The 24,353-nt window shown below is 53.6% G+C and overlaps 2 protein-coding genes and 1 non-coding gene across 7 annotated transcripts in view; all 3 read left to right on the forward strand.

The window, feature by feature from the left end:
• SUB1 (SUB1 regulator of transcription) overlaps positions 1 to 24,353 on the forward strand; it is a 502,862-nt gene that overhangs the window by 388,598 nt on the left and 89,911 nt on the right. The window lies entirely within an intron of this gene.
• Positions 1 to 24,353, forward strand: part of ZFR (zinc finger RNA binding protein) — a 113,098-nt gene that overhangs the window by 69,640 nt on the left and 19,105 nt on the right. For 3 of the 5 annotated variants that reach the window (XM_075328195.1, XM_075328210.1, XM_075328224.1), the window contains exons 13-14: positions 9,146 to 9,363; positions 9,454 to 9,604. In XM_075328195.1, coding sequence (XP_075184310.1) covers positions 9,146 to 9,363; positions 9,454 to 9,604 — 369 coding nt within the window. The remainder of the gene's footprint in view (positions 1 to 9,145; positions 9,364 to 9,453; positions 9,605 to 24,353) is intronic. The other 2 variants (XM_075328204.1, XM_075328215.1) reach the window with 1 other exon arrangement.
• Positions 8,928 to 9,062, forward strand: LOC142258757 (small nucleolar RNA SNORA66). The gene has a single exon (XR_012727864.1). It is a non-coding gene; the product is annotated as a small nucleolar RNA SNORA66 (small nucleolar RNA).

Raw genomic sequence — 24,353 nt, forward strand, 5'->3', positions numbered from 1 at the left:
ATATGAATAAAGAGAAATTTAGCTACTGAATTGATCAATGCAGAAGAGCCCCAACACTACGCCAAAGTATTTCTCTACGTTGGGGTCCCTAGCTTGTGTGTGTCCTCTCATGCAGTTAAAAAACTTACCGTGTATGGGACGCTGAGACCCAGGCTATATATGCGTATAATGTGGATTGGCAATAGGTGTGTATGGGGAGGGTTCACAAACGAAAAAACTACTAACATTAAGGAATAACGTTTGGAACTCCATTCTATGTCTGAACTGGGTGCAAAAAACCTAAAAAACATCACTATGGGGAGATAAGGTATGCACACCAGTGACTATGGAAGGGGAATACATGGAATAGCAGAGTACTAGTTACTCTCCAGAAGCCGCCCTTCGAGCCTCTGAAGGAAGTTTCCTTTTCTCGGCTGTCACAGAAAGTGGCGTTTCTTGTTGCGATCACATCGCTTCGGCGAGTGTCTGAGCTGGCAGCTCTGTCATCCAAGGCTCCCTTCCTGGTGTTCCACCAGGACAAGGTAGTGCTGCGCCCTATTCCGGAGTTTCTCCCTAAGGTCGTATCCTCTTTTCATCTTAATCAGGATATATCCTTGCCTTCTTTTTGTCCTCATCCGGTTCACCGGTATGAAAAGGACTTACGTTTGCTAGATCTGGTGAGAGCACTCAGAATCTACATTTCCCGCACGGCGCCCATGCGCCGTGCCGATGCACTTTTTGTCCTTGTCGCTGGTCCGCGCAAGGGGTTGCAGGCTTCTAAAGCCACCCTGGCTCGATGGATCAAAGAACCAATTCTAGAGGCCTACCGTTCTGCGGGGCTTCCGGTTCCTTCAGGGCTAAAAGCCCACTCAACCAGAGCCGTGGGTGCGTCCTGGGCATTACGTCACCAGGCTTCGGCTCAACAGGTGTGCCAGGCAGCTACCTGGTCCAGTCTGCACACTTTCACCAAGCATTATCAGGTGCATACCTATGCTTCGGCGGATGCCAGCTTAGGTAGAAGAGTCCTGCAGGCGGCAGTGACACCCCCGTAGGGGAGGGCTGTTTTGCAGCTCTAACATGAGGTATTTCTTTACCCACCCAGGGACAGCTTTTGGACGTCCCAATCGTCTGGGTCTCCCAATAGAGCGCTGAAGAAGAAGGGAATTTTGTTACTTACCGTAAATTCCTTTTCTTCTAGCTCTTATTGGGAGACCCAGCACCCGCCCTGTTGTCCTTCGGGATGTTTTTTTGTTGTTTGCGGGTACACATGTTGTTCATGTTGAACGGTTTTTCAGTTCTCCGATGTTATTCGGAGTTAATTTGTTTAAACCAGTTATTGGCTTCCTCCTTCTTGCTTTGGCACTAAAACTGGAGAACCCGTGATACCACGGGGGGGGGTATAGCCAGAGGGGGAGGGGCCTTGCACTTTTAATGTAGTGCTTTGTGTGGCCTCCAGAGGGCAGTAGCTATACCCCAATCGTCTGGGTCTCCCAATAAGAGCTAGAAGAAAAGGAATTTACGGTAAGTAACAAAATTCCCTTCTTCTACAGTCTGGCTTGCGAGCGGGGTTGGCTCTCAGTTCCCTTAAAGGGCAGATCTCAGTGCTCTCAATCTTCTACCAATGCCGCCTGGCTCAAAAACCGCAAGTCAAGACCTTCCTCCAGGGCGTTTCCCATCTAGTTCCCCCGTACAAACGGCCGCTGGACCCATGGGACCTCAATCTCGTTCTGGATGGTCTCCAGAGGTCTCCCTTTGAACCTCTCAAGGAATCCTCCCTTGCTCTTCTGTCCTGGAAGGTAACATTCCTGGTGGCAATTACGTCCATCAGACGGGTTTCGGAGCTGGCAGCACTCTCTTGCCGCGAGCCTTTTCTGATCTTTCACCAGGACAAGGTGGTTCTGCGCCCCCTTCCGGATTTTCTTCCAAAGGTTCCTACCCCGTTTCATTTGAACGAGGACATTGTTCTGCCTTCCTTTTTGTCCACACCCGGTTCATAGGGTGTAAAGGTCTCTGCATTCGTTAGACCTCGTCAGAGCTCTCAGATATTACATATCCAGGACAGCCCCCTTTAGGAAAACTGACTCTTTGTTCGTCATTCCTGAGGGGCCTAAAAAGGGACAGGCAGCTTCAAAAGCGACGCTGGCTCGCTGGATTCGCTCTGCGATCCAGGAAGTCTACCGCCTGCAATTCAAGGCCATTCCTAGTGGGCTGCGGGCTCATTCCACGCGAGCAGTTGGTGCCTCGTGGGCCATTCGGCATCAGGCTTCAGTGGAACAGGTGTGTAAGGCTTCGACCTGGTCTAGCCTACATACGTTTTCAAAGCATTACAGAGTCCATACCCAGGTTTCAGCTGAGGCAAATCTGGGTAGAAAAATTCTGCAAACGGGAGTAGAGCACCTCTCTCAGTAGGTGCTCCAGGCTGTCTGGGACTGGTTCCTAGTCCTTGGGTTGCGTTGTCTTTTTATTTTTCCCACCCATGGACTGCTTTAGGACGTCTCATGGTCCGGTGTCCCCCAATGAGGCGTCAGAGAAAAACTGATTTTTGTGTACTCACCGTAAAATAGTTTTCTCTTCGCCATCATTGGGGGGACACAGCACCCACCCTGTTGCCCTGTTGGGCCTTGGTTCTCTCAGTACCTTATTTGGTTATGACTCTTCTTTTCTCATGTTCCTCTGTTGAGATAAGTTCTTACTTTCTTCGTCGCTCCATTGGGAGACCCAGACGATTGGGTGTATAGCACTGCCTCCGGAGGCCACACAAAGCATTACACTAAAAAGTGTAAGGCCCCTCCCCTTCTGGGTATACACCCCCCGTGGGATCACGGGCTGCTCAGTTTTCAAGCTTTGTGCGAAGGAGGTCAGACATCCACGCATAGCTCCACTGTTTTTAGTCAGCAGCAGCTGCTGACTATGTCGGTTAGAAGAAAAGTGGGCCCATATGGGGCCCCCAGCATGCTCCCTTCTCACCCCACTTTTGTCGGGTGTTTGTTAAGGTTGAGGTACCCATTGCGGGTACGGAGGCTGGAGCCCACATGCTGTTTTCCTTCCCCATCCCCCTGAGGGCTCTGAGGGAAGTGGGATCTTACCGGTCTCCAGGCACTGAGACCGGGCTCCATCCACAGACCCAGAGAACCTGCTGGATATGGAGCTGAGTATCGTCAGGGACAGGGCCCTGCTACATCAAGGTACTCTGTGTCCCCGTACACATCGCGCACACACACACCAGCATTGCTGGGAGTGTTAGTGCGCCGGGGGCAACAGCGCGGAGCGCTCGTGCTATTATTCACTGCAGCTTTGCTGAGTGAATTTATGTGTTGGGAACTGCCGCGCCGGCCGCTGCTGAGTGTTTTTTACACTGTGGCGCGGCTGGGACTTGTGGTGCGCCGGGGACTTCCGCGCTGGCCGTGCACAAGGACGGCCGCGCTTATTACTCGAGTCCCCGGCTTTGCGGCCTAGTTTTCGTTTCGTTCCCGCCCCCAGCCCTGCCAGTCAGGGGAGAGGCGGGACGCTGTACAGACAGTCAGCGCCGAGGGCTGGAGTCTGCTTTGCATTCTCCAGCCCCCTCACTGGACACAGTGGGAAGCCAGTTTCCCGCTCTTGTCTGGGGCACGCCCACGGCCCGCCCCTCTTCACAGGACGCCGGCAGCCATTCCTGCACGCAGTCCGAGCTGGGGAACGGAGACAAGCTCTGGGCAACCAGTCACAGGGCTCTGGCGACCACACACCCGCGTTATAGGCGGGCGGTAAGCAGCACCTGAAGTGCTGACCCCACTAAATACCGAAGTGTCCATTTGTATTTTATGCCTGTATGCTATACACTGCACTGTAGGTCGCTATTTTTGGCTATATGCCCCTCCTAGATGGCGAGATAACAGCAGCAAAAAAGCAAGGGTGCTAAGGCACAGGCTTTCTAGGCTGCTTGTACTGCATGTGCTGAAGTGTTCATTTGTACTTATGCTTGTATGCTATACATTGCACTGTACGGTCGCTATTCTTGGCTATATACTATCCTAGATGGCTGGACAACAGCAGCAAAAAAGCAAGGGTGCCAAGGCACAGGCTTTCCATGCTGCTTGTATTGCATGTGCTGAAGTGTTCATTTGTACTTATGCTTGTATGCTATACATTGCACTATACGGTCGCTAATCTTGGCTATATTCTCCTGGATGGCTGGACAACAGCAGCAAAAAAGCATTATGCTGCTTGTATTGCATGTGCTGAAGTGTTCATTTGTACTTATGCTTGTATGCTATACATTGCACTGTACGGTCGCTATTCTTTGCTATAGTCTCCTAGATGGCTAGAATACAGCAGCAAAAATGCAACACAGGCGTTCTATGCTGTTTTTACTGCACGTGATACTGTTCCACCGGCAGGTTACACTGACCCCCATTGTGGGCAATGCTACCCTGTAGCACTGGGTCAGCCGGGGTCTCTACTAGAGGTGGCCAAAGGAACCACCTGTGAACCCTGTCCAGGGACAGGGACGGAGTTGCAGTTTCGGCTGATAGGTTGTCCTGGGATAGAGACTTTGCAGTCCAGACAGGCCATGGGCAATCTTGATTTAATGCTCCCGGGCCACCCTCATTTGGAACATAATCAGTGCTCCGGGGGGGGTCTCAGGCATTCCAGGGTGAAGGCTCTGACACGGACACAGTCCCAGACAGCCTAAGCTGGCTCGCTGGGTGCGGCACTTGGCTTCATCACTGGAGGGCTCTCTGTATGATGAGGCAGACGTAGCTGATCAGGGTTTTGATCCTGACACCGCTCTCAATCCGGATACACCGGATGGTGACGCCATAGTGAATGATCTTATAGCGTCCATCAATGGAATGTTGGATATTTCTCCCTCAGCTCCCCCAGTGGAGGAGTCAGCTTCACAGCAGGAGAAATCCTTTTTCAGTATCTCATGCGTATATTGAGTACTTTTCTGGCCACGCTGACTTCAGAGAAGCAGTTCAGAAACACCACGCTTACCAGATAAGCGTTTCTCCAAACGTATTAAGGATACACGTTATCCCTTTCCCCCTGACGGGGTCAAGCGCTAGACCCAGGGTCCAAAGGTGGATCCCCCAACCTCCAGGCTTGCGGCTAGATCCATAGTTGCAGTGGAGATGGGACTTCACTTAAAGATGCCATTGACAGACAGATGGACCTCTGGTTGAAATCTGTCTGTGAAGCTATCAGCGGGTCGGTTGCTCCGGCATTCGCAGCCGTATGGGCACTCTAAGCTTTTCAGCTGGTCTTGCGCAGCTGGTCTTAAGCACATGTACATCTGTGCCGCAGGTGGTGTCCTTAACCTCGCAATGTCTGCATTGCGACTTACCCTATTAATGCTGTCCTGGAGGGACAGTCGAGGTTTCGGTCCTTCCCAGGCTCGGGCAGGTCCCAATTGTCCTCGTCCAAAAGGGCTCAAAAGGCTCAGAGGGGCTCAGATTCCGGTCGGGCTCAATCACGCCCAAGGAAGGCAGCCGGAGGAACCGCTACCGAGGCGGTCTCCTCATGACTTTCAACTCTTTCTCTCCGCATCCGCGGTTGGTGGCAGACTCTCCCGCTTGGCGACATTTAGCTGCCACAGGTCACAGACCGGTGGGTGAGAGACATTGTGTCTCCAGTGTACAGGATGGAGTTCTGTTCTCGTCCTCCGGCTCGATTCTTCAGAACCCGAGAAGGAGTGGTAATCCCTGTTCCTCTTCAGGAACAAGACACGGTTTTTCCTCCAATCTGATTGGGGTGCCAAAAAAGGATGGCTCTTTCCGTTCCGTTCTGGACCTAAAACTGCTCACCAAGCACGTGAAGGCCAGACGGTTCCGGGTGAAACCCTCCGCTCCGTCATTGCCTCAATATCTCAAGGAGATTTCCTAGCATCAATAGACATCTGGATGCTTATCCCCACGTGCCGATTGCTCCAGAGCACCAGCGTTTGCCACGTTTCGTTATTGAAGACGAGTATCTTCAGTTCGTAGCCCTGCCCTTTGGTCTGGCGACAGCCCTACGGGTTTTCACCAAGTTCAAGGCAGCAGTGGGAGCAGTCCGGCACTCTCAGGGTCACTCTGTGATCCTTACTGGGACGATCCACTTGTCAAGGCACCCTCTCAAGAGGCATGCCAACACAGCCTGAACGTGGCGCTGGAGACTCTCCAGAGTTTCGGGTGGATCATCAACTTTTCAAGGTTAAATCGGGCACCGACCCAATCGCGGACATATCGGGGCAGGGAGTTTCACACTCCCTCAGCGAAGTGAAGCTTCCGCTGGACAAGCAGCGTTCACTACAGGCGGGGGTGCAGTCTCTCCTTCAAGGCCAGTCACACCCCTTAGGACGCCTCATGCAGAGGCAGTCACTTTCGCGCAGTTTTCATCTGCGTCCACTTCAATAGGACATGCTTTGCCAATGGGTTGGGGAGTCGACGTCCCTAGACAGGAACGTCTCCCTTCTCAGACGGTCAAGGACTCTCTTCAGAGGAGTCCATCCTTCAGATCAATGTTCTGGAAATCTGGGCAGTGTATCTTGCCCTGCAAGCCGTCCAGCAGTGGCTGGAAGGAAAACAGATCCGAATTCAGTCGGACAATTCCACAGCGGTGGCATACATCACCCACCAAGGCGGAACACGCATCGCCAAGCCTACCAGGCGATCCGGCGGATTCTGATGGGGGTGGAAGACAGAGCATCCACCATATCCGCAGTTCACATCCCGGGCGTAGAAAATTGGGAAGCAGACTTCCTCAGTCGCCAGGGCATTGACGCAGGGGAATGGCCTCTGCACCCAGAAGGGTGTCAGGAAAGCTGTAGCCGCTGGGGGATGCCGGACGTCGACCTAATGGCGTCTCGGCACAACAACAAGGTCCCGATTTTCATGGCGCGGTCTCACGAGCAAAGAGCTCTGGCGGCAGGCGCCTTAGTTCAGGATTGGTCGCAGTTACAGCTACCCTATGTGTTTCCACCTCTGGCACTGTTGCCCAGAGTGCTACGCAAGCTCCGCTCCGATTGCCGCCGCGCCATCCTCGTCGTCCCAGACTGGCCGAGGTGGTCGTGGTTCCCGGATCTGTGGCGTCTCACGGTCGGCCGACCGTGGGCACTACCAGACCGACCAGACTTACTGTCCCAAGGGCCGTTTTTCCATCGGAATTCTGCGGCCCTGAACCTGACTGTGTGGCCATGGAGTCCTGGATCCTAGCGTCTTCAGGATTATCCCAAGGGGTCGTGGCCACCATGAGACAGGCTAGGAAGTCCACTTCTGCTAAAATCTACCACAGAACGTGGAAGATTTCTTTTTTATCCTGGTGCTCTGCACAAGGAGTATCACCCTGGCCATTCGCGTTCCCTGTCTTTCTTTCCTTCCTGCAATCTGGGTTGGAAAAGGGCTTGTCGCTCGGCTCCCTTAAAGGGCACGTCTCGGCACTATCCGTGTTTTTTCAGAAGCATCTAGCACGACTTTCTCAGGTGCGCACGTTCCTGCAGGGGGTTTGTCATATCGTCCCTCCGTAAAAGCGGCCGTTAGATCCGGGGGATCTAAACAAGGTCCTTGTTGCTCTCCAGAAGCCGCCCTTCGAGCCTCTGAGGGATGTTTCACTTTCTCGACTCTCACAGAAAGTGGCCTTTCTGGTAGCGGTCACGTCTCTTCGGAGAGTGTCTGAGCTAGCAGCGCTGTCATCCAAGGCTCCCTTCCTGGTGTTCCACCAGGACAAGGTAGTGCTCCGCCCCATTCAGGAGTTTCTCACTAAGGTGGTATCCTCTTTTCATCTTAATCAGGATATCTCCTTGCCTTCCTTTTATCCGCATCCAGTTCATCGGTATGAAAAGGATTGACATTTGTTAGATCTGGTGAGAGCACTCAGAATCTACATTTCCCGCACGGCGCCCCTACGCCGCTCGGATGCACTCTTTGTCCTTGTCGCTGGTAAGCGCAAAGGGTCGCAGGCTTCCAAAGCCACCCTGGCTCGATGGATCAAAGAACCAATTCTTGAAGCCTACCGTGTTGCTGGGCTTCCGGTTCCATCAGGGCTGAAGGCCCACTCAACCAGAGCCGTGGGTGCGTCCTGGGCATTACGACACCAGGCTACGGCTCAACAGGTGTGCCAGGCAGCTACCTGGTCGAGTCTGCACACTTTCACCAAACATTTTCAGGTGCATACCTATGCTTCGGCGGACGCCAGCCTAGGTAGAAGAGTCCTGCAGGCGGCAGTTGCCTCCCCGTAGGGGAGGGCTGTCTTTGCAGCTCTAACATGAGGTATTTCTTTACCCACCCAGGGACAGCTTTTGGACGTCCCAATCGTCTGGGTCTCCCAATGGAGCGACGAAGAAGAAGGGAATTTTGTTACTTACCGTAAATTCCTTTTCTTCTAGCTCCTATTGGGAGACCCAGCACCCGCCCTGTTGTCCTTCGGGATTTTTGGTTGTTTTCGGGTACACATGTTGTTCATGTTGAATGGTTTTCAGTTCTCCGATGTTACTTCGGAGTGAATTTGTTTAAACCAGTTATTGGCTTTCCTCCTTCTTGCTTTAGCACTAAAACTGAGCAGCCCGTGATCCCACGGGGGGTGTATACCCAGAAGGGGAGGGGCCTTACACTTTTTAGTGTAATGCTTTGTGTGGCCTCCGGAGGCAGTGCTATACACCCAATCGTCTGGGTCTCCCAATAGGAGCTAGAAGAAAAGGAATTTACGGTAAGTAACAAAATTCCCTTCATTTTTTTTTTTTTTCTCCTACTGCTTGTGTACTAAAACTGAGGTTGCCTGGCCCGGCCAGGGGGTGTATACTGCAGAGGAGGAGCTGCTATGCTTTTGCATCTACTTAGTGTCCTCCTATGGATAGGCAGCATAACACCCATGGTCCTGTGTCCCCCAATGATGGCTAAGAGAAAACGATTTTACAGTGAGTACACAATAATCCGGGGGTTTTTTTCGCGCAATCCTGGTTCACTTTACTCTTTCTGATCAATTTTCTATTTCTGCAAACTAGATCACTAGCTCTGCATGATGTTGCAGTTGCAAGGGGAACACGTTTGCAAAATTAAAACTGAAGAGTGTATATTTTAGCCTTAAAGATCAGTCTTTTGGGTTATATTATACAGTCTCCTACAATTTTTATTTATTTTCACTTGTGAGTATTTTTTGCTGTTCTCCTATAGAATGATCTGATATTAATTACGAATTGGTATGATTGCAGCCATTGCGCAGACCCGACTCGTCTGATGACCGATATGTTATGACCAAGCACGCTGCTATATACCCAACGGAGGAAGAGCTCCAGGCGGTCCAGAAAATAGTGTCCCTCACAGAACGAGCACTGAAACTTGTGTCTGACTCCATGGCTGAACAGGACAAGGCTAAGGGGAAAGAGCCCGAAGAGAAGAAAGACCCCGCGAAGGAGAGGTACGACTCAAAGTGGGTATAACTTCTACATTCTTTCCTTTTTTTGTTATTTTATCGGTGAGAAATGGAGACTCGAAATATTGGTTGCTTGTTTCTTTTCAGGGCTCTGAAAGGAGTTTTGCGCGTTGGGGTGTTGGCTAAAGGATTGCTCTTACGGGGTGACCGAAACGTCAGCCTCGTACTGCTCTGTGCCGAGAAGCCGACGAGGACATTGCTTACACGCATTGCTGAAAATCTTCCTAAACAGCTCTCGGTAAGTAGGGACGGGAGAGAGGTTTAATCTGTAGGTGAAAACCCCTCTGCTGTACTATTTGTATACGTAATTATCGACTATGCACTGTAGAGGATTGCAGACGGTGCCAGTATGCGAGGCGAGGGGTTATTCCCATCTTCGGAGATGGAGATTGTCAGCTAGCGCTTGTAAAAGCGAGCACTTTTGCAATTTACGGCTTATTAAAATTTGTATTGTTTACAGTTGGTTGCCTAGGAGACCGACCACCACTGCTGTCTAGCTTGTAAACACTGCTCTAAGGCCTTGGTCACACACTTGTTTTGTTTTTTTGCGGTTTTGCTGCAGAAATTTCTGCAGAAATTGGTTGTAACCTTTCTGCAGTCCTTCCCCAGCAAAACCTATGGAAAAAAAAAAATAGCTGTGCGCACACTGTTTTTTTTTTTTCTCATTTATTCATTCTATCTGCAGAATTTCTTGAGAAAAAGAATGTGCATGTCCCTTCTTTTCTGCTGGTGCCGGCGGTATTTTACCCCATTGACTGATCGTGACAGCATAAAAAAACCACAGGGACCAACCTACGGGGAAAACCGCACCAAAAACGCACAAAACCGCATGCGGTTTTCGACCGCAAGTGCGGTAAACTTTCAGACTCTCGAGAAATTTCTTGAGAAAAATCCTTTTCTTCATCGTTCCTTATGGGAGACCCAGACCATGGGTGTATAGCTTCTGCCTCCGGAGGACACACAAAGTACTACACTAAAAAGTGTAGCTCCTCCCTCCGAGCATATACACCCCCTGGATAACCAAATCTAGCCAGTTCAATGCTTTGTGTTCAGGAGGCACACATCCACACATGCATTCTCATCTGATTTTTGATTTTAAAGAGTTGGAAGAAAAGCAGGTCCAAGCTGGACCCCCGGCATGTCCCTTCTCACCCCACTGTGTCGGCGGTGTTGTTAAGGTTGATTTCAAGGCTGGAGCCTTACATGCCGCGCTCCTTCACCATCCCTCGGGCTCTGGCTTGAAGTGGGAGCCAGCACGGTTCTCACTGCTTTGCAGGAGAACGGTCTCCATCCGCAGCCCTTTCAGGACCCTGCCGGACGGAGCACTTATCCCTCAGGGACCTGGCCCTGCGTCTCACGCTAAGTATTTGAGACGTTATTGCAGGGGGTCGTTTGCATCTTTATTGTTGGGGAGAGTGTGTCAGGTTACTTTGGTGACATTTCCGGCCGGTTCTCTGGTTTTCACCTGAGAACCGCGCCGAGGGTGCCTGCTCGCCGGCTGCATTGTAAAATTTAGGCCCCGACTTCGGCTGCGGCCTACTTTCGTTTTCACTGCCCCTGCATGTCAGTCATGCAGAGGGACAGTGCGGCGCCGCCCACCGGCCGTTCAGCACAGGGGAGGACACTCCTCTCTGAGGAGATGTTTCCCTCCTCTGTATATCTCCTTGGCCCTCCGGTTCCCGCTCTTGGACTAGGCCCCGCCCCCCCCCTCCTCACTCCGGCGCCATTTTATCAGCGTTCTCACACTGATCGGCGCTGGATGCTGCATCTCTGCAACCTGTCTGGGGGTCCGAGCTGTGGGATCCGGAGGGCACACAAAACGGTCTGGTAAGCCACAACCTCTGGTTGTGGACTTTCTTATACACTCTCTGGGGGTCATTCTGAAGGAGTGTGTTCTTTACTGCAGAGCCTCCACCTCAGCAGCATGTCTCACACTAGGAGCAAGGCTGCAAGGCTGTACTCAATATGCACTGCATGTAAGCTCGTACTGCCTGAACAGAGCACATATCCACATTGTGATGCCTGCTCTAACATGGTGGTGCCTCAGCCTGGAGTCTCCCCAGTGGTCCCTCCGGCTGCTCCGGCCCCGGTGGCTGAACCCCCGGCTTGGGTAGAATTGTTTTCTAAGTCTATCTCCCAGTCCTTTGCCGACTCCATGGGACAGCTGTCCCGGACTCTGCTGAGCATGCATCAGCCCCCTTCTCAGGGCGCCTCTGCTGCTTCGGCTCGCTCTGCAGAGCTCACAGAGGATTCTTCATCTGCTCCCAGACCCCGTCCTCCTAAAAGGAGACGCAGGGCTCCCTCTCCTTCCTCGTCCCGCGGCTTCGATTCACGAGCCGACTCGCAGGACGTCTTTACTGGGGGCTCGGACGCTACCTCCATGTGCCCCATTGATCTGACCGAGGGTGATGTGGATGTTAGTGATTTGATTGCGTTCATTAATTCCGTACTGGACCTCAATCCGCCAGTATCAGAGGAGCAACCCTCTCTGGCAGAAAAGCACCAGTTTACCTTGCCTAAGAGAACAAGGAGTGTGTTCTTTAACCACTCCAGTTTTCAAGCCACTGTGTCCAAGCCCAGAGCCTGTCCTGACAAAGGCTTCCCAAAGCGTGGTTCTGATGACCGTTTTCCTTTTCCACCAGAGGTGGTCAAGGAGTGGGCTCACTCACCAAAGGTAGACCCTCCGGTGTCTAGACTCTCAGCCCGGACAGTTGAATCTGTGGCCGATGGCACCTCACTTAAGGATCCCACTGACCGCCAGGTTGACCTCCTGGCCAAGTCTGTCTATGAGGCGGCAGGGGCCTCGTTCTCAACATCCTTTGCAGCAGTGTGGGCTCTCAAAGCCATCTCTGCTTCCCTAGAGGAGATGCATTCCCTCACTAGGGACTCTATGCCTGAATTGGTTGCCTTAACTTCCCAGGCTTCAGCCTTTTCAGCCTACGCCATGTCTGCCATGCTGGAGGCTTCTTACCGAACTGCGGTGGCCTCCGCTAATTCCCTCGCTATCCGCAGGATCTTGTGGCTTCGAGAGTGGAAGGCAGATGCTTCCTCAAAGAAGTACCTTGCTGGGCTCCCATTTGCTGGGTCCAGGCTGTTCGGTGAACAACTGGATGAAATAATTAAGGAGGCTACTGGCGGGAAGAGTACTTCCTTGCCACAGACTAAAACCAGGAAACCTGTCCAGGGCAGGAACCAGTCGAGGTTTCGTTCCTTTCGTTCCTCTAACTGGTCGTCCTCTAAGCCCTCGGCCTCGTCCACTAACTCAGCCAAGGACCAGAAGCCCACCTGGCGCAAGAAGCCGCGTCCACAAAGGTCCGCAGGAGCTGCTGCCACCAAGGCAGCCTCCTCTTGACTATCTGGCCAAGCCAGCAACGTCCTTGGTCGGTGGCAGGCTCTCCCACTTTGGTGACGTGTGGTTTCAACACGTCTCCGATCAGTGGGTGCGGGATATCATCTCCCACGGCTACAGGATAGAGTTCTCTTCCAGCCCGCCAAACAGATTCTTTCTGTCAACTCCCCCCTGCTCCAAGGCCGCCGCCTTCTCACAGGCCGTGGCATCCTTGCAGGCCAACGGAGTAATTGTACCGGTTCCCGCCAGGGAACAGTTCAGAGGTTTTTACTCAAATCTCTTCCTAGTCCCCAAAAAGGACGGTTCCTTCCGGCCCATCCTGGATCTCAAGCTTCTCAACAAGCATGTTCAGGTGCGGCATTTTCGCATGGAGTCTCTGCGATCAGTCATTGCCTCAATGACCCAAGGGGATTTCCTGGCATCCATCGACATCAGAGATGCCTATCTGCATGTGCCAATTGCAGTTTCTTTGTCGCTCCATTGGGAGACCCAGACAATCGGGTGTATAGCTTCTGCCTCCGGAGGCCACACAAAGTATTACACTTTAAAAAGTGTAACCCCTCCCCTCTGCTATACACCCTCCCGTGCATCACGGGCTCCTCAGTTTTATACTTTGTGTGGAAGGAGGCATACATGCACGCAAGCTCCACGTTTTAGTCAGCAGCAGCTGCTGACTATATCGGATGGAAGAAAAGAGGGCCCATAACAGGGCCCCCAGCATGCTCCCTTCTCACCCCACTCTGAGTCGGCGGTGCTGTTAAGGTTGAGGTACCCATTGCGGGTACAAAGGCTGGAGCCACATGCTGTTTTCCTTCCCCATCCCTTAGGGGCTCTGGGGAAGTGGGATCCTATCCGGTCATCCAGACACTGGGACCGGTCTCCCTCCGCAGCCCCTGGGGGAATCTGCCGGACAGGAGACGGAGTATCGTCAGGGACATGGCCCTGCATCCACAGGTACTCTGTGTCCCTGTTGGGACGGCGCATAAAGCACCTTGGGCCCAGACGCTGCAGCGACTGCGGCGTGGGTATGGGTCCGGGACTACCGCGCCGACCGTGCACTGCCGGCCGGCCGCGGTTTTAACTTTAGTCCCCGGCTTTTGCGGCCTAGTATGGGATTCTCCCGCCCCCAGGCCTGCCAGTCAGGGAAAAGGGCGGGACGGTCGGTATGACGCCGACAGTGAGGGCTGGAGTACACTGAGCTGTCCTCCGCCCCCTCACTACCCACGCTGGGGCACCAGATTCCCGCACTTTTTGGGACTACGCCCACGCCTCCCTCCTCCTCAGAGAACGCCGTCAGCCATGTTTTCAGCAACTTCTGGCTGCAGCTGAGGGAGACCCGGGGCAGGGAATCTGGTGACAACAAGCCACATCCGCAGCCCCTGGGGGAATCTGCCGGACAGGAGACGGAGTATCGTCAGGGACATGGCCCTGCATCTACAGGTACTCTGTGTCCCCGTTGGGACGGGGCATGAAGCACCTTGGCCTCAGACGCAGCTGCGACTGCGGTGTGGATTTCTTTGTCGCTCCATTGGGAGACCCAGACAATTGGGTGTATAGCTTCTGCCTCCGGAGGCCACACAAAGTATTACACTTTAAAAAGTGTAACCCCTCCCCTCTGCTATACACCCTCCCGTGCATCACGGGCTCATCAGTTTTATGCTTTGTGTTGAAGGAGGCACACATGCACGCAAGCTCCACAATTTAGTCAGCAGCAGCTGCTGATTATATCGGATGGAAGAAAAGAGGGCCCCTAACAGGGCCCCCGGCATGCTCCCTTCTCACCCCACTGAGTCGGCGGTGCTGTTAAGGTTGAGGTACCCATTGCGGGCACACAGGCAGGAGCCACATGCCGTTTTCCTTCCCCATCCCTTAGGGGCTCTGGGGAAGTGGGATCCTAACCGGTCATCCAGCCACTGGGACCGGGCTCCCTCCGCAGCCCCTGGGGGAATCTGCCGGACAGGAGACGGAGTATCGTCAGGGACATGGCCCTGCATCTACAGGTACTCTGTGTCTCCGTTGGGACGGTGCATGAAGCACCTTGGCCTCAGACGCAGCTGCGACTGCGGTGTGGATTTTTTGTCTGGGACTACCGCGCCGACCGTGCCTGTTTGCCGGCCGCGGTTTTTACTTTAGTCCCCGGCTTTTGCGGCCTAGTGTGTTAAACTCCCGCCCCTGAGCCTGCCAGTCAGGGAGAAAGGCGGGACGGTCGGTATGATGCCGACAGTGAGGGCTGGAGCACACTTCGCTGTCCTCCGCCCCCCTCACTGATCACTATGGGCCACCAGGTTCCCGCACTTTTGCGGTTCCGCCCACGGCTCTCTCCTCCCCTCGGAAAGCCGGCAGCCATTGTTATAATTCTGCCGGTGGAGGATCTCAGAATCTGCTCCACTGCTCTGGGAGAGGGGGATCCTAACCGGTCGCCATGCACTGGGACCGGGCTCCATCCGCAGCCCCTGGCGGATTCTGACGGACAGGAGACTGGACATCATCAGGGACAGAGCCCTGCATCATAAGGTACTCTGTGTCCCCTGAGGGACGGTGCATGCAGCATCTGTGTTACAAATGCCGCAGCGGTTGCTGAGTGGTTTGTGAGACTGGGACTACCGCGCCGACCGCGCCATGTTTGCCGGCCGCGTTTTTAAATTTAGTCCCCGGCTCTTGCGGCCTAGTACCATATACTCCCGTTCTCGGGCCTGCCAGTCAGGGGTAACGACGGGACGGCCGACTGGACGTCGGCAGGGAGGGCTGGAGCATACGTTGGTATCCTCCTTCCCCCTCACTGAGCACTGTGGGGCACCAGTTTTCAGGTGCTGACCCCCCTTGGTGCCGCAGTGTATATATATATGTTTATTTATATGGTATATGATCTCACTGTTCGGCAGCATTATTTGCTTTTGGCTGTATACCCTCACTGATTACTCTGCGGACGACATGCTGTTGTCTGCTCTTAAAGAGTAAGGGTGCCAAGGCACTGGCTTATTTTACAACCTGTACCTCTTGTGCGGCTATATTACAGGCAGGGTCCACATACCCTCATTGTGTACAATGCTTGGCCCCGAGGGCACTCACTCAGCCGGAGCCTCCGGCACTGGTGGGACCCTCGGCCAGGTGGTACCGCCGGTTTCCACTGCACAGATGACAGGGACAGAGTTTGCATGTTGGAATCAGCAAATCTCTGAGTAGCTTTCACATTCCAGGACTCAGTCTATGGACAGAGGGTCTGCTAAGATACTGGAAGCCTTGCAGTCCAGACCGATAACACAGGGCCAGGGAGCTGTGAGTTCATCGCTCCTGGGTCCCTCTGGGTCGGTACAACAAGGGGCTCCTGGGGTAACACCCAGATCCCACGGTGAGAACTCCGTCACGGACCGCGGCCTCTAATAGGCTAAGCGGGCCCGCTGGGAACCTTCCCCGAATTCATCAGGAGTGCGTGTTTCGATCACTCTAACTCCAGAGGGGCCGTCCAGAAGCACAGAACTTTACGGACAAGCGCTTACTAAGCGCCTTAATGACACGCGTTACCCTTTTCCCCCCTGACGTTGTTAAGGGTTGGGCTCAGTGTCACAGGGTGGATTCTCCAGTCTCTAGGCTGGCGGCTAGATCCGTAGTATTGGTGGCAGATGTCCATCTCTCACGAATGCCACTGACAGGCAAATAAAGCTTATGATGAAATCCATATATGAAGCCATAGTCGCATCTTTTGCTCCAGCCTTCGCAGCCGTGAGGGCACTCCAAGCTATCTCAGCTTCTCTGGCTGAGATTATTGCGGTTGCACATACCTCTGCCCCGCAGGTTGTGTCCTTCACTTCTCAGCGTAGGTTTTTTCGTTCTACGCCATGAACGCCGTTCCTGGACTCTGCGAGCCGTACAGCGGTAGCATCCACCAATTCGGTGGCAGTCTGCAGGGCCATGTGGCTACGTGAATGGAAGGCAGGCTCTGCTTCCAAGAAGTTCTTAACCGGTTTGCCATTTTCTGGCGACCGTTTGTTTGGCGAGCAATTGGATGAAGTTACTAGACAGTCCAAGGGAAAGGTCTCGTCCTTGCCCCAGTCCAAAGGTTTCGGTCATTTCGGTCCTCAGCAAAGTTCCGTTCCTCCACGTCCAACAGGTCAGAGGAGGGCTAGAGGAACTCTTCTGCATGGCGGTCTAAGTCACAAGGCGGCTTCCTCATGACTTCGGCCTCACCAAGACCGCGTCCTCGGTCGGTGGCAGGCTCTCCCGCTTTTGCGACGCCTGGTGGCCACATGTCCAAGACCGATGGGTGAGAGACATTCTGTCTCACGGTTACAGGATAGAGCTCTGCTCTCGTCCTCCGACTCGTTTCTTCAAAACATCTCCGCCCCCCGAGCGAGCCGATGCACTTTTTCAGGCGGTGAACACTCTGAAGCCTCGATGTCACAAGGAGACTTCCTAGCATCAATTGACATCAAGGATGCTTATCTCCATGTGCCGATCGCACCCGAGCTTCAACGCTTTCTGCGTTTCGCCATCAGGGACGAACACCTTCAGTTCGTGGCACTGCCATTCGGCCTGGCGACAGCCCCACGGGTCTTCACCAAGGTCATGGCAGCAGTGGTGGCGGTCCTACACTCTCAGGGCCACTCGGTGATCACTTACCTAGACGATCTTCTAGTCAAGACACCCTCCTGGGTGGCATGTCAACACAACCTGACCATTGCTCTGGAGACTCTCCAGGGGTTCGGGTGGATCATCAAATTTCCAAGGTCAAAACTGACACCGACCCAATCACTGACTTGCCTCGGGATGGAGTTTCATACTCTCTCAGCGATAGTGAAGCTTCCGCTGCATAGTCAGCGTTCACTACAGACAGGGGTGCAATCTCTCCTTCGGGCCCAGTCACCCCTTGAAGGCGCCTCATGCACTTTCTAAGGAAGATGGTGGCAGCAAGGGAGGCAGTTCCCTTGCGCAGTTTCGTCTGCGTCCGATTCTCTCGGACACCGCAAATGGGACAGGAGGTCGACGTCCCTAGACAAGAACGTCTCTTTCCCTTGCAGCAAAACCTCTCTTCAGTGGTGTCTTCTTTCCACTTCCTGGGCGAAGGAAAAATCCTTCCGGCCCCCAGCCGGGGCTGTGGTCACGACGGACGCGAGTCTGTCAGGGTGGGGAGCGGTCTTCCTCAACCACTCGGCTCAGGGAACCTGGACTCCGACAGAGTCCTCCCTTCAGATCAATGTTCTGGAGATAAGGGCAGTGGATCTAGCCCTAAAGGTGTTCCAGCGGTGGCTGGAGGGCAGGCAGATCCGCATACAGTCTGACAACGCCACGGCGGTTGCGTACATCAACCACCAGGGCGGCACACGCAGTCGTCAAGCCTTCCGAGCAGTTCGGCGGATTCGGCTGTGGGCGGAAGCCACAGCCTCCACCATCTCCGCAGTTCACATCCCGGGCGTAGAAAACTGGGAAGCAGATTTTCTCAGTCGCCAGGGCATGGACGCAGGGGAATGGTCTCTTCAACGGACGTGTTTCTAGAGATCTGTTGCCGCTGGGGAACGCCGGACGTCGATCTAATGGCGTCTCGGCACAACAACAAAGTCCCGGCATTCTTGGCTCGGTCCAAGGATCACAGAGCTCTGGCGGCAGACGCGCTAGTTCACGACTGGTCGCAGTTTCGACTGCCTTATGTATTTCCTCCTCTGGCGCTACTGCCCAGAGTGTTACGCAAGATCAGGTCAGACTGTCGCCGCGCCATCCTCGTCGCTCCAGACTGGCCGAGGTGATCGTGGTACCCGGATCTGTGGCACTTCACGGTGGGTCAACCGTGGACACTCCCAGACCGACTAGACTTGCTGCCTCAAGGGCCATATTTCCTTCTGAATTCTGCGGCTCTAAACCTGACTGTGTGGCCATTGAATCCTGGCTCCTAGCGTCATCAGGGATTTCTCCAGATGTCATTGCCACCATGAGACAGGCCAGAAAACCAACGTCCGCCAAGATCTATCACAGGACTTGGAGGATCTTCTTATCCTGGTGCTCTGATCAGGGTTTTACTCCCTGGCCGTTTGCCTTGCCCACTTTTCTTTCTTTCATTCAATCCGGAATGGACAAGGGCTTGTCTCTCGGCTCTCTCAAGGGACAAGTATCGGCGCTTTCCGGTCCCACCTTACAAGCGTCCGTTAACACCCTCGAATCTTAACAGGGTGCTGACGACTCTTCAGAAGCCACTTTTCGAGCCGATGCGGGATCTCTCTATCTCGCCTTTCGCAAAGGGTGGCCTTCCTAGTGGCAGTCACATCACTCAGAAGAGTGTCTCAGCTAGCAGCGCTGTCATGCAAAGCCCCCTTCCTGGTGTTTCACCAGGATAGGGTGGTTCTACGTCCGGTCCCGGACTTTCTCCCTAAGGTATCCCCGTTTCATCTCAATCAGGATATCGTCTTACCCTCTTTGGGTCCGCATCCAGTTCACCAATGTGAAAAGGATTTGCATTTATTAGATCTGGTGAGAGCACTCCGGCTCTACATTTCTCGCACGGCGCCCCTGCGCCGGTTTGATGCGCTCTTGTCCTTATCGCGGGCCAGAGTAAGGGATTTCAGGTTTTCAAGTCAACCTTGGCTCGGTGGATCAAGGAACCGATTCTTGAAGCCTACCGTTCTTTTAGGCTTCCGATTCCTGCAGGGCTGAAGGCCCATTCTACCAGAGCCGTCTGTGTCCTGGGCATTGCGACACCAGGCTACGGCTCGGCAGGTGTGTCAGGCGGCTACCTGGTCGAGTCTGCACACTTTCACGAAACACTATCAGGTGCATGCCGATGATTCGGCAGATGCCAGCCTAGGTAGGCGACTCCTTCAGGCGGCAGTTGCCCACCTGTAAGAGGGGGCCGTTTTTCGGCTCTTTTTATCGAGGTATTCTTTTACCCACCCAGGGATTGCTTTTGGACATCCCAATTGTCTGGGTCTCCCAATGGAGCGACAAAGAAGAAGGGAATTTTGTTTACTTACCGTAAATTCCTTTTCTTCTAGCTCCTATTGGGAGACCCAGCTCCCGCCCCTGTTCCCTTCGGGCTGTTGTTCTTTTGTGTACACATGTTGTTCATGTTGAATTGTTCTTTTGGTTCATGGTTTCAGTTCTCCGAACATCCTTCGGATTGAATTTACCTTAGACCAATTTATAAGTTTCCTCCTTCCTGCTTTGGCACCAAAACTGATGAGCCCGTGATGCACGGGAGGGTGTATAGCAGAGGGGAGGGGTTACACTTTTTAAAGTGTAATACTTTGTGTGGCCTCCGGAGGCAGAAGCTATACACCCAATTGTCTGGGTCTCCCAATAGGAGCTAGAAGAAAAGGAATTTACGGTAAGTAAACAAAATTCCCTTCTTTTTGTCTGGGACTACCGCGCCGACCGTGCCTGTTGGCCGGCCGCGGTTTTTTACTTTAGTCCCCGGCTTTTGCGGCCTAGTGTGTTAAACTCCCGCTCCTGAGCCTGCCAGTCAGGGAGAAAGGCGGGACGGTCGGTATGATGCCGACAGTGAGGGCTGGAGCGCACCTCGCTGTCCTCCGCCCCCCCTCACTGATCACTATAGGCCACCAGATTCCCGCACTTTTGTGACCACAGGGACAGAGCCCTGCATCATAACGTACTCTGTGTCCCCTGAGGGACGGTGCATGCAGCATCTGTGTTACAAACGCCGCAGCGGTTGCTGACTGGTTTGCGAGACTGGGACTACCGCGCCGACCGCGCCATGTTTGCCGGCCGCGTTTTTAAGTTTAGTCCCCGGCTCTTACGGCCTAGTGCCATATACTCCAGTTCTCGGGCCTGCCAGTCAGGGGTAACGACGGGACGGCCGACTGGACGTCGGCAGGGAGGGCTGGAGCATACGTTGGTATCCTCCTTCCCCCTCACTGAGCACTGGGGGGCACCAGTTTTTCAGGTGCTGTCCCCCCCTTGGTGCCGCAGTGTATATATATATATATATATAATATATATATATATATATATATATATATATATAATGTATGTTTATTTATATGGTATATGATCTCACTGTTCGGCAGCATTATTTGCTTTTGGCTGTATACCCTCACAGATTACTCTGCGGACGACATGCTGTTGTCTGCTCTTAAAGAGTAAGGGTGCCAAGGCACTGGCTTATTTTACAACCGGTACCTCTTGTGCGGCTATATTACGGGCACTGCACAGATGACAGCGACAGAGTTTGCATGATGGAATCAGCAAATCTCTGAATAGCTTTCACATTCCAGGACTCAGTCTATGGACAGAGGGTCTGCTAAGATACTGGAAGCCTTGCAGTCCAGACCGATAACACAGGGCCAGGGAGCTGTGAGTTCATCGCTCCCGGGTCCCTCTGGGTCGGTACAACATCCTGGGGTAACACCCAGATCCCACGGTGAGAACTCCGTCACGGACCGCGGCCTATGATAGGCTAAGCGGGCCCGCTGGGAACCTTCCCCGAATTCATCAGGAGTGCGTGTTTTCGATCACTCTCTAACTCCAGAGGGGCCGTCCAGTAGCACAGAACTTGACGGACAAGCGCTTACTAAGCGCCTTATTGACACGCGTTACCCTTTTCCCCCCTGACGTGCTTAAGGGTTGGGCTCAGTGTCACAGGGTGGATCCTCCAGTCTCTAGGCTGGCGGCTAGATCCGTAGTATTAGGGGCAGATGTCCATCTCTCACGAATGCCACTGACAGGCAAATAACGCTTTATGATGAAATCCATCTATGAAGCCATAGTCGCATCTTTTGCTCCAGCCTTCGCAGCCGTGAGGGCACTCCAAGCTATCTCAGCTTCTCTGGCTGAGATTATTGCGGTTGCACATACCTCTGCCACGCAGGTTGTGTCCTTCACTTCTCAGGCGTAGGTTTTTTCGTTCTACGCCATGAACGCCGTTCCTGGACTCTGCGAGCCGTACGGCGGTAGCATCAACCAATTCAGTGGCAGTCTGCAGGGCCATGTGGCTACGTGAATGGAAGGCAGGCTCTGCTTCCAAGAAGTTCTTAACCGGTTTGCCATTTTCTGGCGACCGTTTGTTTGGCGAGCAATTGGATGAAGTTACTAGACAGTCTCGTCCTTTCCCCAGTCCAAGACCGATGGGTGAGAGACATTCTGTCTCACGGTTACAGGATACAGCTCTGCTCTCGTCCTCAGACTCGTTTCTTCAGAACATCTCCGCCCCCCGAGTGAGCCGATGCATTTTTTCAGGCGGTGAACACTCTGAAGCCTCGATGTCACAAGGAGACTTCCTAGCATCAATTGACATCAAGGATGCTTATCTCCATGTGCCGATCGCACCCGAGCTTCAACGCTTTCTGCGTTTCGCCATCAGGGATGAACACCTTCAGTTCGTGGCACTGCCATTCGGCCTGGCGACAGCCCCACGGGTCTTCACCAAGGTCATGGCAGCAGTGGTGGCGGTCCTACAGGGCCACTCGGTGATCACTTACCTAGACGATCCTCTAGTCAAGACACCCTCCTGGGTGGCCTGTCAACACAACCTGACCATTGCTCTGGAGACTCTCCAGGGGTTCGGGTGGATCATCAAAATTCCAAGGTCAAAACTGACACCGACCCAATCACTGACTTATCTCGGGATGGAGTATTATACTCTCTCAGCGATAGTGAAGCTTCCGCTGCATAGTCAGCGTTCACTACAGACAGGGGTGCAATCTCTCCTTCGGGCCCAGTCACCCCTTGAGGCGCCTCATGCACTGTCCCAGGAAGATGGTGGCAGCAAGGGAGGCAGTTCCCTTGCGCAGTTTCGTCTGCGTCCGATTCTATCGGACACCGCAAATGGGACAGGAGGTCGACGTCCCTAGACAAGAACGTCTCTCTTTCCCTTGCAGCAAAACCTCTCTTCAGTGGTGTCTTCTTTCCACTTCCTGGGCGAAGGAAAAATCCTTCCGGCCCCCAGCCGGGGCTGGGGTCACGACGGACGCGAGTCTGTCAGGGTGGGGAACGGTCTTCCTCCACCACTCGGCTCAGGGAACCTGGACTCCGACAGAGTTCTCCCCTCGGTTCAATGTTCTGGAGATAAGGGCAGTGGATCTAGCCCTAAGGGTGTTCCAGCGGTAGCTGGACGGCAGGCAGATCCGAATTCAGTCGGACAACGCCAAGGCAGTTGCGTACATCAACCACCAGGGCGGCACACGCAGTCATCAAGCCTTCCGAGCAGTTCGGCGGATTCGGCTGTGGGCGGAAGCCACAGCCTCCAACATCTCCGCAGTTCACATCCCGGGCGTAGAAAACTGGGAAACAGATTTTTCTCAGTCGCCAGGGCATGGACGCAGGGGAATGGTCTTCACCCGCACGTGTTTCTAGAGATCTGTTGCCGTTGGGGAACGCCGGACGTCGATCTAATGGCGTCTCAGCACTACAACAAAGTCCCGGCATTCATGGCTCGGTCCAAGGATCACAGAGCTCTGGCGGCAGACGCGCTAGTTCACGACTGGTCGCAGTTTCGCCTGCCGTATGTATTTCCTCCTCTGGCACTACTGCCCAGAGTGTTACGCAAGATCAGGTCAGACTGTCGCCGCGCCATCCTCGTTGCTCCAGACTGGCCGAGGTGATCGTGGTACCCGGATCTGTGGCACCTCACGGTGGGTCAACCGTGGACACTCCCAGACCGACCAGACTTGCTGCCTTAAGGGCCATATTTCCTTCTGAATTCTACGGCTCTAATCCTCACTGTGTGGTGGCTCCTAGCGTCATCAGGGATATCTCCAGATGTCGTTGCCACCATGAGACAGGCCAGGAAACCAACGTCCGCCAAGATCTATCACAGGACTTGGAGGATCTTCTTATCCTGGTGCTCTGATCAGGGTTTTACTCCCTGGCCGTTTGCCTTGCCCACTTTCTTTCGCAAAGGGTGGCCTTCCTAGTGGCAGTCACATCACTCAGAAGAGTATCTCAGCTGGCAGCGCTGTCATGCAAAGCCCCCTTCCTGGTGTTTCACCAGGATAGGGTGGTTCTACGTCCGGTCCCGGACTTTCTCCCTAAGGTATCCCCGTTTCGTCTTACCCTCTTTGGGTCCGCATCCAGTTCACCAATGTGAAAAGGATTTGCATTTATTAGATCTGGTGAGAGCACTCCGGCTCTACATTTCTCGCACGGCGCCCCTGCGCCGGTCTGATGCGCTCTTGTCCTTATCGCGGACCAGAGTAAGGGATTTCAGGTTTTCAAGTCAACCTTGGCTCGGTGAATCAAGGAACCGATTCTTGAAGCCTACCGTTCTTTTGGGTTTCCGATTCCTGCAGGGCTGAAGGCCCATTCTACCAGAGCCGTCGGTGTCCTGGGCATTGCGACACCAGGCTACGGCTCGGCAGGTGTGTCAGGCGGCTACATGGTCGAGTCTGCACACTTTCACGAAACACTATCAGGTGCATGCCGATGATTCGGCAGATGCCAGCCTAGGTAGGCGAGTCCTTCAGGCGGCAGTTGCCCACCTGTAAGAGGGGGCCGTTTTTCGGCTCTTTTTATCGAGGTATTCTTTTACCCACCCAGGGATTGCTTTTGGACATCCCAATTGTCTGGGTCTCCCAATGGAGCGACAAAGAAGGGAATTTTGTTTACTTACCGTAAATTCCTTTTCTTCTAGCTCCTATTGGGAGACCCAGCACCCGCCCCTGTTCCCTTCGGGCTGTTGTTCTTTTGTGTACACATGTTG

This window comes from Anomaloglossus baeobatrachus, chromosome 1, assembly GCF_048569485.1.
Source record: "Anomaloglossus baeobatrachus isolate aAnoBae1 chromosome 1, aAnoBae1.hap1, whole genome shotgun sequence".
NCBI classification, from domain to species: Eukaryota; Metazoa; Chordata; class Amphibia; order Anura; family Aromobatidae; genus Anomaloglossus; species Anomaloglossus baeobatrachus.